This window comes from Zosterops lateralis (assembly GCF_965231275.1).
Source record: "Zosterops lateralis genome assembly, chromosome: Z".
In the NCBI taxonomy this organism is placed as follows: domain Eukaryota; kingdom Metazoa; phylum Chordata; class Aves; order Passeriformes; family Zosteropidae; genus Zosterops; species Zosterops lateralis.
In genome coordinates, this window is record NC_139800.1 from 19,497,659 (window position 1) to 19,517,353 (window position 19,695).

The 19,695-nt window shown below is 40.0% G+C and overlaps 1 protein-coding gene across 1 annotated transcript in view; it reads left to right on the top strand.

Moving 5' to 3' along the window:
• The window catches only part of ADAMTS12 (ADAM metallopeptidase with thrombospondin type 1 motif 12), a gene marked incomplete at its 3' end in the record, with an annotated part of 144,342 nt that overhangs the window by 61,474 nt on the left and 63,173 nt on the right, over positions 1-19,695 (top strand). The window contains exons 4-6 of the mRNA XM_083884040.1: positions 14,185-14,381; positions 16,305-16,388; positions 18,074-18,198. Of these exons, the coding sequence (XP_083740166.1) occupies positions 14,185-14,381; positions 16,305-16,388; positions 18,074-18,198 (406 nt within the window). The remainder of the gene's footprint in view (positions 1-14,184; positions 14,382-16,304; positions 16,389-18,073; positions 18,199-19,695) is intronic.

The following is a 19,695-nucleotide window of genomic DNA, read 5'->3' on the forward strand; positions in this document are numbered from 1 at the left end:
TGATAACATTGACAGGCAGCTGAAAGTTGTCCAAGCAGTGATAACCTTTATATTGGGGAATGAATTATTAAACAACCTCTTCCTCAGTCTAGGGTTGTAACTTGGTTTTGGTCATCATTATCTATTTTTTTGGATATTTTTCTCTCATTAAGTATAATTAATCATACTGTTTTATAATGAATGTGAACTGGATGTTTCTTTCAGGCAGAGCTGCATTTTCCCCTTTCTGGTCCAATGCATTTATGTACCTTTATTATCTTAACGCTTCCTGGAGAGAATAGGAGCCAAGGAATTTTTGCAAATAAAAATTGAAATTGTCATTTAGAAAAAAAACAGAGGCTCAGTCAGTTGGCAGGGCTTTGTTTGATTCTCTTTCCACAGGAGTAAAAATTTCAAAGTTCAAGCCTAGTTCTCAGCAAACACTTTCAAACTTGTTGGCATTTTAGTGTGGAAGCCTCAGTTCCCCTCCTGTCTGAGAAGGATTTGAGCATAGTTTTCTGTTAGTAGTGAACACAGGGAGTTCAGCTAATTGAAGCTGGTATTACTGGTGACCTCCAGTCCATGCATAACAGAAATGCAGATAAATTAATGGGCTTATGACATCCAATGGGATTTAGTGCCTCTGACAATCAGTCTCTAATAGGAAACTGAAATCAAAATAAATTGTCACCCTCAAAACTCTGGCTAAAACTGGAAACATGCCCTGTAGTGGTATTCACAAAGAGTTGAGTGTGACACAGCTCACCTGAAGCTGGCATTATCCCAGCAGGATAGCTCATGCAAGATGCCTGGTGGCAGGAGTTATTAACCTCTCACCTCAGGGATGCTGTTGGTTGCCTTCCGTGAGATGATGTGATTTATGCTATTCCTCCTCTTGCTCCTTCTAGGAGTTTACAGATGCCTCTGTCAGCTCTCCCCAGCTGCAGGACCAAGTCTGTTCCTGCTCTGCTGCTTCAATGTCTGTTGTCTGTGTACTGGTGCCTCTTCAGTGGCTCAGTCAGGGAAATGAAATCTTGTATGCCAGGTTGGAACAGGAGAGCCTCAACAGTTATCTCTCAAAATGTCTTGAAGCTGACAAATTTGTTATCAGGACTTACTTCTAAGGATAGAAAATGTTAACAGCAGTATGTATCTAAAATTTTCAAGATGTCATATTAGCATAATTAATTTCGATAGCTGACCAACCCCTTCCCTTCTTCAGGGAAGAAGTTCTCATCTGTAAGAGCTGTGCTTTAAGTGCTGATGTTTGTGGCAGAAGCACAGCAGGGTTGGGGCTGAGCCTGAGCCTTTGAAATATCATCTGATATACAAGACATTTGGCCTCAGCCAAGGACAAGGAGGCTAGCACGTGCTTTTTTCTTTGAGCACACTAGTGTTAGTGGTATTTTAAAGACAGTGGAGAAATGGAATGGAAAAAAACAACAGCTGGTCCAGAAAAAGGCTGAATAAACTCTATTGTGTAAGTCCAGGGATTAGAAGGTTATAGCATATACAGTGTTAATGGTATCATATCAAACCTCGAAAGAACAGCATTTTGTTTCAAGATTAATTCCAGACTGCCTTTCTCATCTTTTCATTAGTAATCTAAACCAAAACCAAGCTTATTAAAAGTCATTGTTTAACTACCACTTCAAAGACTATTCTGTTAGTCTTTCTATAACTGTTTCTCTTTCACATCAGAGACATTATACATTAATTTAGTTGGGGTACTTTACACTTCTTGAACTGTGGTTTGAACGTTTAAAACTGAGATGTCAAGTTTCAGGAACTATGAGTGAACTATAGTTGCTATTTTTCATGAATAATGAACTTCAGTGCAGGGAGTGTTTATTTGATGGAGTGCTTTCTTGAGAACATGGCCTCTGTGTCTGCAGCATACCTCAAGCTTAAAGGTCTTCAGATAGATGCAAGAGGATTGAGAGATGGAGAAAATGAAACACAGAATTTCATTAAGTTGAGAGATGATAGCACCTCTCAGTGTTCTGTCCCCTTCCCCATCTTACGTTCAAATTTAATCTCCCATGATGGTGCCTCTTGGACTGAACAGCCTACAGTATTATATGGAAATGTGTATTTATTTTGGGTGTTTCTAAGGATGGCTGATGGGGCAAGGAATAGGATCTCACCATTCTCTCCAGCCTTTACCCTTGTTTATGCGAAATGGCTCATGCTCTTCTTGCTCCTTAGACTCCTTTCATAATGAAAATAGTTATGGCTTTGAGTGATGTCTGGGAAAAGTGCTGTTTTCTTCATAATTTCAGAAAAAGCAAGGGGAAAAAAAACAGTTGAAATTTAAGTCCTGTAAATGTAACATTACGAGTCAAACCTAAGGGCTTGCACAGTCCAGCTTATGAGTTCTGTTATAAAATAAAAGGCATTACTTATTTATTTGCTCTGTTAGTTCAGGTAAATTATTTCTGAATATTAGTATCAATTGGAATTATCAGGCTGATTCATAATTTTTAAGGTTTTTACATAGGAAAACTCAGTGGTAGCAGGTAAAATGGTTAGAGCTGCTTCTCATGTAGGCTTGGGTCTTGCTACAGAAACTGCTTTGGTACTGCTGTATTTCTAAGATCCTGTGGTGAGAGCAGGACAGTGACACTGACAGACTGGACAGGGTGAAGCAAATGTAGCTGTCAGATAAAATGTGTTTGCCAGAGAGTGTTGGATTTGGATTTGCATTGGAAGCACTAAAGGTCGGCTTTATGTGCTCTCTAATTACACTGTGTGATCTAGTATGTTTTACATGCCTTCCACAGCATGGAGGTTGCTGTTTCTTCCAGATCTGCAGAACTTTCTGAGCTTGCAGTTGGCTACCAGCTTGCTGCTTGGCATGAAGGAAGCAGAGGGAGAGCTGAGCATGCTGCATGTAGAGAGGGTTGCAATGGGGCTGCAAAAGCTGCTGGGGGCGAAGGCTGCAGGGAGCACAGCTAAAATGGTTCTGGCAGTATGAGAGTCTCAGAAAAGGTCAATTTTTTTCTTGATTCTCACACAGAACTGGCACCATGATCTGAATTCTGTTGTGTTTCAGCCTGTCTGCTGGGCCATGTCCAGTGTGCTGCAACAGGTTCTTGTTTGCCCCATATAAACTCAGCTTTATTGAATTAATGAGCAGGTACAGTTTGTAGAATGGGATCATTGGAGAAATTCTGAGAATGTCAATAACACATAAAATACCTAATGTAAGCACCAAATCTCATCTTTGCTTCACTAGAAGCAAAGGACAGCTCTTTTTCCTACGAGTTTCAGAGCATTTGTAAAGCTGATTACTGTCTTGCTTTCCAGCTTTTAAAATCACTCTAAAGTCCTTGTAGTGCACACAACCTATTAACTGTGAAAAAATATTTTTTGAGGAAACAAATATGAAAAGGAATGTGTTTATACCAATAAACCATATTAAAATGTTGAAATGCAGCAGTAAAATAAAATCTGGCAATTTTTACAGGGACCCTAATGGGCCTCCTGCTCGGCTACTTGGATGATTGAAAAAGTTCTGTTTAAAGTTATGGGGAGTACTGTAAATGCTTTATATTTTGTTTTGGAGTACATTTCTTCCACTTCCTTATCCCTCTGTGTGTTTTGCTAACAAATTGTATGATGTATTTTCTTTGATGTACCATAGGTGCTTCTAGACCTGACATAGAGATTACCTTCTGGTAAATTCTGAAAAAAGCAGGGATCTGTCTTCTATGTTAATGGACTTTAGATAAGGTGTTTAAAAAAGGAGGAAGTTTAATCTAGATTTGTTTTAACATTTTCCTGCCCTTTTGTGTTATAAATCAGAATTTCAAGGCAGCTGACAATTTTTAAACTGTTGATTGTAAGCCCAGGAAATTCTCATTGCTGTTGCTCAGTGAAATAAACCCATGTATATTTTACTGGATGCTTTATTAATTTATATAAGAAAATGCATCCTCATACATTTTTATTGAAATATTTAGGAACTGAGGTCAGGTTATTTCTTAACCAGTTAGTTCTGCCGGCACAAAGACAAACTTCAATCTGGAACAATTTCTTAAAGAAAAAATTAATTTTATTTGTTTTATGCTTAGACTTGAAATTTTCTATTTAGGGCTTCATAACTGGGTTATCATGTTACAACTGGGGAACTCTCTCAAATCCATGTCTTTTAATCTGGATTTTTGACTTATTTTCACATCTGAGGGAGGTACAGTAGATAAATTTGTCATCTTGAAATATGCCCAATGTTTTTGTGGTGACAGTTCCAAAAACTAAGGAGATAACAGTGGGGATAGTTTCAACTGGGCTCCCCAATTCCTTGGCATATGCATGTTCAGTAACCTCTCTGTTGACATCTAGAAAGAGATTGTTTGAAATATGACACAGTCAAAGCAGTACTTTTTGAAGACTGAACTAGAAACTGTTATTTCTTATAAATGTGAGCGTATTTGACTAACTGAATGATAAAATACCCAGAAAATACTAATCCAATGACAGAATGTGTAGCAGAAACCTGACATTGTAAACATAAAGAATAGCTGCAAAATCCGGCAGTTTATATGGTGAACATAAAGAGATCATCTTTAATTACTTTGCCTGAGGAATTTTATTTAAAAGATACCTGTGATATTCTCTACAGTATATATTTTGGTTCACCGTGTAATGTTTTATATGTAAGGTAAGTGCTGAGCTGGCATTTGTTCTCATTGTGAAAAACTGTGGATATTCACGTTCGCCACTATTCCCACACAGTGAGATCATGTTTGTGCTGATCAGTGAAATACTCCAGTATTCTTTGGCATGGCTGCCAAGTAGCACACAGCACTCTTTGTGCATACATTAAATTTTCTCAGTCTCTTGCTCAAGAGTGGCCAGATCCTGACTGCTGAGAGAAATGGCTGAGCTGAGTCTCTGCCATGAACATTTACACTGCCACAGCAGGTCTGACAGGCACAACTATCTGCCTGCTGGCTTTGACTCTTAGAGCTGTTTGGAGATTCCTGGGGGATGAGCTGAACAGCACTTTCCAAGCTGTCTTTGACCCAGAAGGAGTCTGTGCACAGTGGAGGCGTCAGGGCAAAGAGTGCTGACATCTGAAAGAGAGTTGGTCTGAAAATGGTGTGAGGGGTTCAGATGCCTGGACTCCTGGAGGTCGCAGCTGAGCTGGAACCTTGCCAAGGATTCAATGAGGGGAGTTGTTTGGTATTTTAGAAAGGAAGAGGTGCAGTTAGGGAAGGAGGTGCAAAAGAATGCTGTAAGATCAGGACAAGGAGCAGTTCAGTAGTGGGATGATGTGAAATAACTTTAGTTTATCAGCTGTGCTTTTCATACATAGTTTCTAACCAAACTGCTGAGATTCAGCTTTTGTGAGGGTGATGGTATGAGCTGGAGCAGAGTATCAGCATGCAGGGAGGCTGCATCCTCTTCTGGGACCACTCAGCAGCCTGGGTAATCACAGGAGGGGTAGCATCTCCCAGCTGTGTTGCCTGTGTGTGTTTTGCCTCTGACTTCCTTCCTATCCCTCCTGGAGAGGAGGCAGGAGCAGCTGGTCCCAGCTGGCTCTGTACTGATCATTTGCACACACAGAGAGATATAAGTGGCTGATTCTGCTTTATTAACTTGAAGGGAAATGATGAGCCAGTGAGGAGTTCCTGTGGTGCACAGGTTGGGTCTTGGGGACTTAGAGGAGGCCCTTAAATCCACTTAAATTTGTGATTCTGCGTGGGAGAGCATAAGAACAGAACTGGGCTGGGCATATGTTAAGATCTGATTTGTGAGACATGCCTCTGCCCGAATTAAGGTGCAAACAAGACCATATGCTGAAGTTAACAATATGGATTTTATTTAACAATGAATGTGAGGTAAAGAAATAGAAATAGAAGGAGGAGGACAGGGGAGGGTGAGATCAAGCAGAAGATAATCATCACCTTTGGATCAAGCACCATCCCATTGGTCCTTTACTTGGTGTCCTAGAGTACCATGTCCATACAGCCCAAGTTCCAGGGAGCCACAGGATGGTCACAGATGGTGTTCCCATAACTTGGGGTGATACATGCATGAGCAGGTGCTTCTTTTTGCACCGTTTGCCATGGGAGGAATTTCTGTCTGGATGTGTTAACCAGGATGTGCTAACCAGATCCTGCTGCCAGGCCTGGAATAGCGCCTTCCTGTTGCAAATTCCTCCCTTCTGTGCTTAACTCAAGTTCCCACTGTAGTGATTTATCTTATGGCAAGTTCCATCTGTGGCCTTGACAGTATTTGAGAAAGGCACCTGTACTCCTTAAGCCCTTAAAACGTACTGGTTTTGGCATGATGAGGATATTACAGGGAGCATTTTGCAAAGGGTGTCTGTGTGGAGGAAGATCTTCCTTGGTTGTTGCAAGGCTGAAAAAGCCAATATGGGCCCCTTGGGTGTATGGAGCAGCAGTCTGTCCTCTCCAGGGTGGTGCAGTGACATATTGAGGTGTTTGCAGAGGGCTGGTCTATGATTCTGTGGGCTAAAAGAGAAAGCAAAAGAGAGCAGAAGCCTCTTGTTTGTCTGCATAGGGGAACCCAAGTGCTCCCCTTCAGATCTGGAACAGTTTATCTCTGGTCAAATCACAGGAAACACTGGCTGATGATGGACCAGTGTGGAAGAAAGCACATTACAGCCCCGAGGAGAGAATTATGCTGTCACACCTGCCTCTGTTGCTATTCTTCAGCTTGGTTCTGTTGGAAACAGAACAAAATGGTTCTTCATACTAGGATTTGATAGGTATCAGTACCATATGGACTTTGGTGTCTGATAAAAGTGGAGCTGCCAATTTCCGAAGTAAAATATTTTCACAAGTAAATACACTAACCAAATGTGGTTTTTTTCTCAGTTATTCTTCCATGAGGAGATGGCTGCTAGTGTTTACCGGGCTTAGTTTCAGTTGGCCTTGTGAACTTCTCTATGTGAGCACGAATGCTGTAAGATGCCCAGGTTGCTTCTGTGCAAGAGGAATGGCTCTCCCCAGTCCCTGTGGGACAGCACCCAGCCTCTGGCTGCACGCACCAGCTTAATAAAGCCAGGAGGTGAAGGCCCCTTTGAGCTGCCTCTAGTCCCTTTAGAGGCTGGTTGCAATCTTCACAGCTTGAAGACCACATTCTCTCTTGTCTGAGCTACCTGCAAAGAGCAAATCTTTCATGTAATGCATCCACAGTGCTCAGATCCTTGGAATTATAGTCCTTAGTAGTCCTTTCCTGTCCTTTGCTTCTTCCAGCTTAATTGGTTAGGGTTTTTTCTGGCACCTTTCCTTTCATTGGTGCTCTGTCCACTATTCTTAAAGTCTCGCTAGCTCTTGGAGTTTGGGATTAGGGCAGCCTGCAATGAGTGCCTTTGTGAAAATCACTTAAGTGACTTTAAGGAACAAAAGGGTACTCCAGAGACCTGTGCTGCCAATTTCTTAATCCTTCTGGTGCATAACCTTTTCCTGTCCATGAAGCCCTATAAAACACGTACCCTTTGAACATTTGAGCACTTTCTTTCACTTCTGAGTTCTGTAGTGCCAGCACAAACTTACCTGCAGGATTCAAGCTAAGTGAATAGAGTCACAGAATTGTTTAGGTTGGAAGAGACCTCTAAGATGATTGATTCCAGCTTTATCCCAACACTCCCAAGTCCACCAGTAAACCATGTTCCTAAGTGCCACATCTACATATCTTTTAAATATCCCTGGGAATTCTGACTCCACTGCTGCCCTGGGCAGTGTTTTCCAGTGCTTGGCATGCTTTTTGGAGAACTTGTCCCTAATACCCAACCTGAACCTCTGCTGGCTCAACTTGAGGCCATTTCCTCTCATCCTGTCCCTAGTTGCCTGGGAGAAGAGACCAACCCCCGCCTGGCTACACCCTCCTGTCAGTGAGTTGTAAAGAGTGATAAGGTCCCTCCTGAGCCTCCTTTCCTCCAGGATAAACACCCCCAGCACCTTCAGCTGCTCCTCATCTGGCTTGTGCTCCAGAGCCTTCCCCAGCCCCATTGCCCTTCTCTGGGCACTCTGCAGCACTTCAGTGTCTTTGTTGTAATGAATAAGACATTGTAGCCTTTTAGTCCTTTCTTGGTCCTGACTGCAGCTCATGGGTGACCTCTGCCAGCACGTAACCAGTCTGGGTTTTTTCCATTATTGTGTGAATTATATTTATGGAACATAAATTTTTTGTAACCAAAATATGGAACAGAAATTCTTGGAGTCTGATTTGAGAGGTTCTGGATACTGTTTGGAAGACCAAACTGAAAAACAGATCAACCCTGACAATGCAGACAACTACTTCAAGATGTCACTGTAAGGTTTTTGCATATATTTTGTGTGAATGAATTTTCAGAGAAACATAAAAAGAGATTATTAATAAAGCCCATATATTTTAATTCTCATTTTCATCATAATGGTGTTTCAAAACTGCATTTCTCCATTATTTTTAGGTTAGCAGTTCTTAAATTATTTGGTAAGAGACATTATTACATAGACATAATTCATTGGGAATTTGGAATTTGTAAAAATCAGCAAATTTCTGTCACAATGACTGTATTCTGTAACAGAGGGTACTTCTTTTTTCTTTAATTTTTAACAGAATTGTGCTGCAAGTTAAACTGTATTCAGATGCCATTTTACCAAGAGCTAGATAAATTTATAGAAATGTCACCTTATTCTTCTAATCCGTTTCATTAATGTTTTCACCAAAATAAGAGGCAGCAGACACTGAAGTTGCCAAGTGAATGAGCATGGAAAGTTCAAATTACATGGTGTAATGTACTCCTAGGAAAACATCTGACACAGCTATAATTTTTAATTGTCCCTTATTGACTTGGGTTTAATTCCTGGGTAAAAAAATAAGAACATTCAGGCAGAAGGACAGTCATCGATGCAAAACATTGGCAACTTCAGGCATAAGTCTCCCACGACATTGTTCTCTGTGTACTCCTGATGCCCAGTACATCTATCAGTCCATCTTTACAGCCTGAGTGGTAATGAGCAGCAGACACTCAGCAGCAGTATCTGATTAAGTGCATCAGTCAAGGCAGGTCCAATTTCAGCTTCATTCTGCTTCAGAGTGGTGTTGTACTTCAGACTTCACTATTGGATATGCCATGTTTTTGACAGGAGGAATGTCAAAGTTAAACAAACCTTGCTGAGTTGTAAGCTTTCTTTCTCTGTGCTTGTTTTTGCTGGGACTTGGGTGTTGGCAGCGTGGGCTTGTACATGATTAAGTAGTTGTAATAGTTTCCTGTGTGAACACTTCTTCACACTCAGCATTTGTGTGACTTAGCTTGGCCTGTTTTATGAATTCTTTAAAAAAGAGCTTGTTTATTAATCTATTCAGTTTTAAATTCATGCACTTGCTTTATTTTTTACAACACTTTTCCCATTATACCATGTTAGTCCTTACTCTCACATTGTCATCATCCAGATTTAGTTTTGTCTGTTTATATGCAGCTCCTGTGTGTACAAAACTACCTTGTTTATTTCAGGAGGGGTACTTAGAACAGGGGAAGGGGATTGCTTACTGCATATGATTTGTAAACAATTACTGAGTTCTCACAGTAGGCCAGCCATGAAAGTTGCTCACTTTCTTATGAGTGAGAGTATTGCTTATACTGTGAATGTGTTTCAAAAGTTTATTGACCTCTTGAAAAACTCACCCCTAAACCGTATCATTTTCTTAATGTTTAAACTAAAGGCATGTCTTAGAACAAAGTGAAGGTTTTTGGAAGAGTCATAATGTAGCAAGTTATGAACACTGTGGAAGTTTATTCCTCTAGCATCATTCACACCTCTGGTCTGGGGTCGTATTTTGGCTGTGAACAGTATAGAGTGGCAAAAATGACAGAGCTCTTATGCAAAGAGAAGCGAGGTGAGAGTAGAAAGTGAAGACACAAATCAGTGCTACTGTATTTTGTGTGGGAGTCTTCCGTTGTAGAGTTCTCCTCTACAACTCAGTCATCCTCCTCTTCTGGGGACTTCCAGACATTTTCACCTTGCTTCTGCAAAGCCCTGTGTACCTCCAAAGGTGTTGAAAGCTGGCTATGTGTAGTTAGCACCTTGAGGTCCCCTTGTGTTGCGCGGTGTGCTGCACTCTTCCTTGAGCAACACCATCAGGAAACAAAAGTTGAGAAAAAGCCTTTTTTGTGGAAATCACAGATAATGCCTTTGAGTGAAGTGAGTCATATTTGCTCTTTAAGGAGTTTGGAGTGGTGGAAGGCAAGCAGAAATTACTGCTTAACAATCAAGCTCATTTTGGATGAATGAATTGTTCCAAGTGAAAGAGGACTTAAGTGGTTTTTTTTTATAAGTGAGATCGTTGATAGTTAAAGATTAGAAAGCTCTTTCTTACAAAAGACTCGCGAAAGAATGTTGTCACCTGATGAAAAATGAAATTGATTTGTTAGAGGGTAGAGCTTTTCTTTCACATACAGAAATCATGTGTCAAGGTTTTGGCGTGTCTTCATTGAAGACTGTAGAAGCTGGGTAATTATAAAAGTCCTTTATTGCATGGCTAAAATCTGCCTCATGAAGACAAAGTTGTTACAGTTCGTGCCAGTATGCCGAAAGTCTTCTAGCATAAAGTCCCCAGCAGAAGTGGCAGCATCTTTATCAGCAGCAGCAGTGACAGCACTCATAATCTGTGTTCTGTGAGCATGTTAGCATTCTCAAAGCAATGCATTTTATTCTATTTTTTAGCCCATCAGGTACAAACATGATTTTTCCAGTCTTGTTGGACCTATCCTAATCTAAGATTGATGTGCTAAAGCAGTTCTAATTTCTTACACAGATTCTACCTATATTTATCTGTTCTATCTAGGAATGCTAGCAAGGCTACATTGTTTACATTATGTCTAGAACTTAGTTAACTTTGTAAAAGGTAAAGCTACTCACTTTTAAACTAGGCTTTAGGGTTTTTTTTCTTACTAGCTAATTCAGTCTCTTATTTTCTTAAGGCACTTAAAATATTTTCTATTTATTTAAAACGAAACTTGCATTTCTACCTCATGTCTGTGTGGATTTATGTATTTTAGTTTCTCTGAAGGTTTTAATTCAGCCCTCATATTTCTGAACACCCCTGGGCCTGTGTGGATGGGGCCCAGAGGGATTTGTATCCCAACACCATGCAGCTTTAAACTGTCCTGAAGAAGTTTGTGCAATACTGTTTTTTTCTTATATGGTTGAATCTCATAGACAACTTAAAATCTTTCCTAGTAGCTGAAAATTAAGGGTCTTTTATGTTGTTGTTAGTCAAGTGGGATTTGTAGGGCAATTTCAAGGGACGTTTTTATCTTCACTAAAATCAATTTGGAATTTGATCTTAAAACCCAACCATTTTGCTGAAGTTTATCAGCCGTTTCTATCTAGAAGCTGATGAAATGTTGTCATCTACAACATTTCTTCTGGTTATGCAGTCAAATGTCTGGATATCAAGTATCCATGTTAGGACATGGCATGTTGCTTGTTGGGCTGAATCAGTTTTTCTAATGAAAGCTTCACATCTGCAAAATTATCTCCCACAACAGCTAGAAACTTCTGAGTACTGCTGCTTGAATTTCATTGTTACTGCATGACTCTCTTACCAACCTTGTTTTTGTTTAGTCTTAGACTGTCCTAGCTACACTCTCAGCACTAGATTCCTTTTCTCTTCCTAAGGACTCCAGCATTATTCCTATGTGTGTTATACTTCTTCAGAAATCCATGGAAACCTTCAGGGTAGGAGTTTGTCCTGTTTCTTGTGGAATCAGCTGTGCTCAGCAGTTATGATGGAAGAGAGGCTTTCCTCAGGCAGCACTGTTCCTAGTCCCAGTCCTGATCACCTAGCTCAGATAATTGTTTCATGACTTCCTCACTTCTTGGATAGTCCTGAACTGGTGGGCTCCCAGTCAAGACTTCCATGCCTGAACAACAGAGTGCATGTGATTTCTCAGTAAATCTGAAATCACTTGTAACATTTAAGTCTTTGAAGGTAAAAGCAAAATAAGGTTATTTAACTTCACAGTTAGATGGATAAAAGAGACAGTCAACATTTGGAGAGACATAAAAGCAGAAGTAGAACTATACTTTGTAGCTGCTTGTATTTTTGTGTGGCTCCAAGAGGTTATCCCTCTCTGCTTTGTGTAACTAAAAAAGCTGCCCCACACAGTGGGGATCCAGTCCTTGGATGTCACCTGTCCAGGTGATGCACCCTACACAGGAGGTTTTCCATCACTGAGGAGAGTTTTTCTGCAGAATCCTCTGGCTATCTGGCATTTCATTTTCACCTCTTCTCATATTTTCATATATTACAGAGCCTCATGCTTAACCAGGACTCCAAACTGTGTGAGTATTGTTCAGCACTGCAGTACTCTATGGCTTTAAACATTTTTACCTCCAGTGCTATCAGCTGCCCAGACAATTAGCAATACTTTTCTCTAGCTGTAAACAGAAAACCTGACAGCTGGCCTGAGGTTTTATTTGGCTATAAACAAAGCACTTTACCAGCAGTCTGAAAGGAGTTTTTTGTTCAGGTAACTGTGGGAAGGTTTTTCTCAGCACAAAACTCTTTAAAACGTAGATAATGAGAACTGTGCTTCATAGAAATAAGAATGCTGAAAACTGTGCAAATGTACAAGGGAAGTTAATGAATACTAGCTCATAAATAGCCCCTCATTGAGGAGACGATTGCTGTAACTGAACAAAGATTGAGGGAGACATCTGGAGTGGTGCTGCAGTGAGGGTTAGTGAGGTTAGGGTGCAGGTTATAGCAGTGATAGCTCATTGCTGTTGTGTGCAGCACACTTGTGCACGGTGGCTCAGTTCTAAATGTCGCCAATGTTATTTTGTTTATTAATGTGGCATATTTCAATTGTACACATTATGTGTTATCAAGATTGAGGCATCTTTCAGGCTGACCTCAGGGAATGACTATCTGAAAACCTGAATATATAAACCACGATACTCACCATCTTTTACACCAAGAGATATACACATCCGGTGGTGCCACATTTTGTTAGGTACACAAGATGTGATTATTCTGTCTGCTCTTGGGTCTAAAGGGCAAACAGCTCATTCATGACAAAGGTGTAGCCAGTGTGAACAGGCTACACCTGAGACCCAGCTGCCACGTTGTCCATTCTACAAGGGCAGAGTATCTGGGTAACTGCTCCTCAGCACTGGAGGACAACATGGAGGTAATGCTGGATAACTGTCCCCTGTCACACAGTCATGGAGGTGATGCTTGAAAGTCTGTGAGCACTTGGAGGTGTCTTTCTGGCCTGCAGATGTGCCTCATCTGGAATTAGGACATCCTCTTTAATGAGTGAGATGGCAAGGGACTACTGCAATACATGTAACAGAAACAAATGCTCCTTATCCTTTGTAGGACTTGGGACATCCCATCACTGTAGAAGCATTTCTCAGGGTTATGGGTTGGAAAAATGCCAGCAGTTGCTGTCAAACTGGCATCTCATTTGCATTTCAGGCTCTGCATTATTTAAGTTGCTGGTATTTCCCTGGTAATATGGACATCTGGCATTCAGAGCTAGAGTGAATGCAGAGGCATTAGCCCCACTGAACACAGTGCAAGGTTGCTAGCAGCTCTACAGAGCAAAGACTTCTTCCTGAAAAGCATTAGATGCACAGATCTCAAAACTGCCGTGGAAGCCATGAGTGTCTGTCCTGTCATCAGGTGGGATGGAAGCAGGCGAGGATCCCGTGGCTGCCCTGCTGGTATTTAGATGACACCTGCTGGTCGTATCCCCACTTGTCAAGGATATTCTCCATGCACAGAGAGCAAGGCATTCTTGGAATGCCACACCACTGGAGTTAATGTGCCATCCTGATGAGAAAATGAGCTGCCTGTGGGGAAAACATATCCCTTATCTTCAACTATCAACTGGTGTCTTTAGAGAGGTTAGAGCCAAACCACTGGAGAGAAACTCCTTGAAAAGGGCTTCCCAAACGCAATTTTTTTTAAAACTTGGCTCTGTCTTATGATGCAATCCCTTCTGTTTGAGTGGGGTGACTTTTTGATGCGTGTTTAATCCGTCTCAGGAAATTCAGAACCTAACTGGGCAGGGGCCTTAGCAGTCTGGTGTCACTTTGGAGTTGCCCCTGGAGTGGGTCAGGTGGGTGGCAGCCAGAAGAGTCACTTCTAGCTAATATCATCCTGTAAGTGTTACAGCCATACAGTGCAACCTTGAAAATATGTTCAAGACAGCATTGCTTTTTACTCTTCCAGATACTCACAGCTTTTTCAAACAGCAGCAGCATCGGAGGGAGAGATGGGAACAAAATCATGCAGCTGTCAGAAGGATTTCTCGGCGCTCTGTCAGCAAGGAGCGATGGGTGGAGACACTTGTGGTTGCAGACAGTAAAATGGTTGAATATCATGGAAGTGACCATGTGGAGTCATATATCCTCACTATAATGAATATGGTATGTACAGTATTTGGGGGTTTTTAGATAGATGAATGAAACAAATTTGAATTTGATTATGCTGCTGATCTTCTAACAGATTTGCAGCATTGCTTATTGAGAAAAATGTAGTATCATTAATATATATTAACTGAAACGTTGTGGTTTTAAGTATTTTTTACCTTGTATTTTGCATAGGCACAATCTTTCTCTGGGTTTATGCAAGAGAACTCTCATAGCTATAAATGCTAGTGCTAGTTTTCTTTCCGCTGAAATTCTCTGTCTCCCTTGGAACCTGTTGCTCAGTGATGATTTCAGATTTTTTGGCTATGGCAAAGAGATATTCTACAGGTTTTAAGCATATTAATTCTTTCATATATTGTGGATGAGAAAGGCACACAGGAGCCTGCTGGAAGTTGTAGTAACTTTGCAAAAGCAAAAATACCAAATTGTTACTGTTTTGGTCACAAATCCAAACAGCAATATATGAGCTATTATGAAGCAAGTTAACTATCCCAGCTGAAGCCAATACAGCAGTTTTTCCAGATAAATATCCTTCTTGGAGTACAAAGTTCACATTGAATAAAAAAAAAAAAGTTGAACTTCACATGCTTTCCTGTGTGGCAAGTTTCAAAATATAAGTTGTTCTGGGAAAAGCCATAGCATCTGCCCATAGATATGTCTTCTAATATAACTATTCTTCTAGTTATTAATACCTCTTATCAATACTGTGTGTATCATAGTAGATACTGAGCTTGAGAGTATACTGAGGATATGTTCTGTGTGGTTATCACGGAAATGTGCAATATATGTGGAGGTAATCAGAGTGTAATTCCAGCCATGGTGACTGATCTGTCCTGTGAGTTTATACAGCATGTTCCCAACTGTGCCCTAAGCTGTGCCCATTGCTGCTGAGGCAATGGGCCTAAGTAAACAGGTACAAAGGTTGTTGAAGCACGTGAAGTTTTGTCCACATAGGGAAAAATGCTTGGAATAAAACCCAGTCATTATCAGGTTCAGGAACAAACAAGACTCAACATTTTCTCTGCAGTCTGACCTTAGATATTAGGGTTACTTAAAATGCTTCAATTTCCTGTAGAGTGCCTTGAAAAAGATACATACCCAAATCAGACCTTTGTAAACACAATTTCTACTTCATTTTGGTATTTCCTCCTTTAGTGGTCTTCTCCATAACAGTTTTGACCCGAAGCCAATCCATTTTGTTCGTTTGTATTTCCTGTGATAGATGGCACAGGTCACATACATAGATATGTATAGATAGGTTGTGATTATCTTCCACTCTGGTTCCTTTTTTTCCTGCGTAATTCAATATTGTGATGATGTTTACAATTGGGTCACATTTTTTGCAGAGTTCAGTTCTTGTTCTTTTTATGAGGAGTCTTTTTTGAATTGAGTCATTATCTTTGCTTTTGTTCTTACCATTCTCTCTTGTACTCTGAACACGAAAGCAGCCATCATTCAACTAGTTTCACTTTGCCTAGTACTGACTAAATTTTGCTTTTTTGTGACAGAATCCTGTTCATTTAAGACAGGACGATTTGATATGCTGGTTTATTAGCACCCTGAGTGGACCTCTCCATCAGTGTTGTGTGGCTGTAGATGTTGTATTCCTTTCTGCTAGTGTTTTTTATGAACTCAGAAATTTTTGAAAGGGAAATTGACATAATATAGTATTGTTTACACTTTTTCTCTTTGGCTTAGTAACTTTTGCCAAATGCTGTATCATCATTCATTTAGCAGAGTTAGCCTTTGCAGTAGTTGTAATATTTATTGCATTTCAGTAAAGTTTCAATTATTTGAAAATTTAGAAAGCAAAATAATCCCCAGATCAATATTATGCTAGAAGTAAATGTATTTTCTCTCTGAAGTTGTGTTCTGCTATAGAAGAATCAGTTAATCTCATATCTCCTGTCTCTGGCACAGGTCACAGGGTTGTTCCACGATCCAAGCATTGGCAATGCAATTCACATCGTGCTAGTCCGGCTCATCCTCTTTGAGGAGGTGGAGGTAATGTTTTTATTTACCTCAAAATATCACTTACAAAAGTTATAAGTTCAATGCATTGAGCTGTAATCGTATTTGCTTAAAATAATGTTTTAAATTGACTCTGTTATTAACCTTCAACATCTCTGGTTTTAGAATAAGTGCTGCCCTGGTTAGCAAAGTATTTTAGCTGATGACTTCAGGTATTTCTGCATAAAATTGCGTAGGAAAATGTAATTTAAACAAGCAGGTTAAGAATGGGGAAATGGAATCTCCTCGGTGTCAGAAGAACATGGGATGCCAAAGAAGATTAGATGAGAAATAGAAACTACACATCAACATTCAGGTTCTAATTACCTAGCATTGCATTGCATGAAATGTATTATGTAAATGGTGGCGCTGTGCTATTTGCAGGTCTCTGAAGAGGTAAATCTGTTAATGTGCAGTTCAAACACATCTTTCTCTTTTCAAATCTCTTCTGAAACAAAGAAGAATGAGGGCTCAGTAGATGTTAATTGCTGTAACTAGCTGTATATTGATAGTTTGCAACATCTCCGTTTCACAAATACGTTACTATGTGCTTAAATATGTGCTGATTGTCATGATTTTAAGGTTATTTTTTAAATGCTGTGCATGATATAGCTAGGTCTTACTGGAGGAACACCTTAAAGGGATTTTCTCAGTGGCTTAAAATTTATAACCACAAGCCAGATGGTCGTAGTTCTGTTGAAGGCAGTTAACAAAACTTCAGAGCTAGGTCTTCAGAAATATTTATTGGGATAGAGTCTGTCCTTACAGCTCTCAGCATAAGTGTGAGAAAAACTTGAGCTTGGACCTGAACAGGACAATTAGGACTTAGATCCATGATGACTTCCAGTTAACTGTGTTTGCTAAACTTCTGTGGCTGTTTAGATAAAAACACAGATTCCTGTTCAGTTGAGGAATGACAGTGTTGGAAGTAACAGTGTTAAATATCTTTCAAAATTTGTTTTTAAGTTCCCCAGAAATTACTGTCTGGTAACAGTCAATCCCATACTTCTATGCTTGCTAAAAATGAAGCAAACTGAGGCAAGATAAAGTGAGTGTCCAAGACCAGAAATCAAAAAATTCAATTTTGGATTCATTTACTTTGGATAGTTTTTATTTAAGGTTTTCAGTAATTTGCGTGTAAACGGTATAATAATAATTTGAGGAAGAAACACTTACGACTGCATTGTTTCTCTTTGGAATTGAAAAATATTGTGAAATGGATACTCTGCTAGGAGCATACTTGTTATCTGAATATGACAGTGTTCACATCACATTGAGTGACAAATTTGATCATGAAGTCCCACAATAAGGAATCTTCACTTCAGAGGAAAGTCTTCACTTCCTTCTCTTCAGAGGAAAATTTGATTTCAAGAGAATATAAAATGTTTGGAATTTTCAGTTTAGTGTTGGATCTTACAAAGCTCATTTATCAAAATGTATGTAGAGTTCTGCATTTTGTAATATTTCCTTTAGCTGCCCAAATTACAGGAATGTCAGCATTTTAACTTAATACTCAGTTTTAGATAAATAGGTGTCATTGCTCCTAATGATGGTTCTAACTTTAGGGAAAAGCATAATAGATTACATTCAGATTGCCCATCTTCACAGCTGACTTCACTGAAGTGTTACTGTAATGCAGTATGGTCTTTACAGTAATATATTCCTTCATTTCCCATTAGCAAGGCTTGAAGATAGTGCACCATGCTGATAAGACATTAGCCAGCTTCTGCAAGTGGCAGAAGAGTGTCAATCCCAAGAGTGATGTCAACCCCACACACCATGATGTGGCAGTCCTTCTCACCAGGTATGAGAATGACTGACTGTTGCTCAGTTGCATTTATTTGGTGATGATATTTCCTTTATGGGCTCATGCCATCACTTAGTTCATCCTGCACAGAGCTCAGAAACATGGTCGAAATATTTATGACACTACGTGTGCATTTATGGCACTACATGTGTTAGAGATGCATCTTAGTCACAAAATAGAGATTTGTGGGTCCCAAGAGATAAGCAATTTCCACAGCTCAGATAATTTTCCCCACTTGATCCTATCTCATTTTGTGCTCAGTGACTGCTCTATTCCTCTTTGAGACAATATACCAAAACAAGGTAGCATGTAGATGAGCAGCTCCTGAAGAAATGTGCAGGTGCAGCTCAGAAAGGAAGAGTATTGTGCAAAAATGTGTGTTCCTTTTAAAGCTTTAAAGCATATGATTTTTAAACATCTCCATATTAAGGAGGCACAAAATAGTTTTTAATGTCCAAGCAAGGGAGGAACAGAAAACTGGAAAGTGAGGTTTTCTGAGGTTATGCAGGGAGTTTATGTCATGACATGACATGAGACTTCTGAAGGTCTGTAAAAATTGATTCAGTCTGCACACAAGTGGCAGAAAAGATGAGTCTATAGTCTAAAAAACCCAGTCCTCAGCTAGTCTTTCAGGCAAAAACACCCTGACCTAAGCCACCCCTCAAGTGGCTCAGTAAAAAAGAGTCACAGAATCATTAGGTTGGAGATGACTTTCAAGATCATCAAGTGCACCCTTTGACCACTCTCCACCTTCTCAACTTTTTCCCAGTCAAAAATCTTAAAAACAAGAGTGTGAAATAAAGTCTCACAGTGATGTGAGATTTCTCTCACCAGATATAAAGCACTCAGACAGTTCACTTGAATGAAGCTGAGCTATGGTGACTTTAGTAAACCATGCTTTAAAACACTGTCAGACATAGAGGTTCTAAAATTTAGACTTAAGGGAGTTGACAGTAAGTGTATGTATCTAGGCACTACAGCCGCATAAATACTCGCTACAAATTATAGCAGTATAATAAGAGTAGTAGAACAAGTGCAGGTTGTTCAATACATGTTTGTAAAAGACTTACTATTGGGGTTCCCAATACCTCTAAGGGTCCAGCCCTTGCAGAGAAATGGCTTCTATCAATTAGTGAGACGGCATGATTGAGTGTGTCTTGAAAAAGCAAAAAGGTCTTAATAAGGAAAGAAAATAATACAAAAACAAAAAGCAAAGCTGAGCACAGTATAGAGTGCTGCTACAACACCCTGAAAATGCATTGAGCTTCTTTATTCTCTCTCGTTAGTACTCAATAGTTCAGGTGGGCTATTTGGCCCTTGGCCCAATGAAATCAGCAACAGGCTTTGAGTTACACTTTCTAAGCTCAATCAATATCTCTGTGCTGGCACTGAGGCAATTACTGACAGGATACCAAAGGTGTTTCTGGGTCCTTTACCTTACAGGAAATGTAAGGGGCGAATCTTAAACCTTCCCTATTTGGAAACACTTGCTGG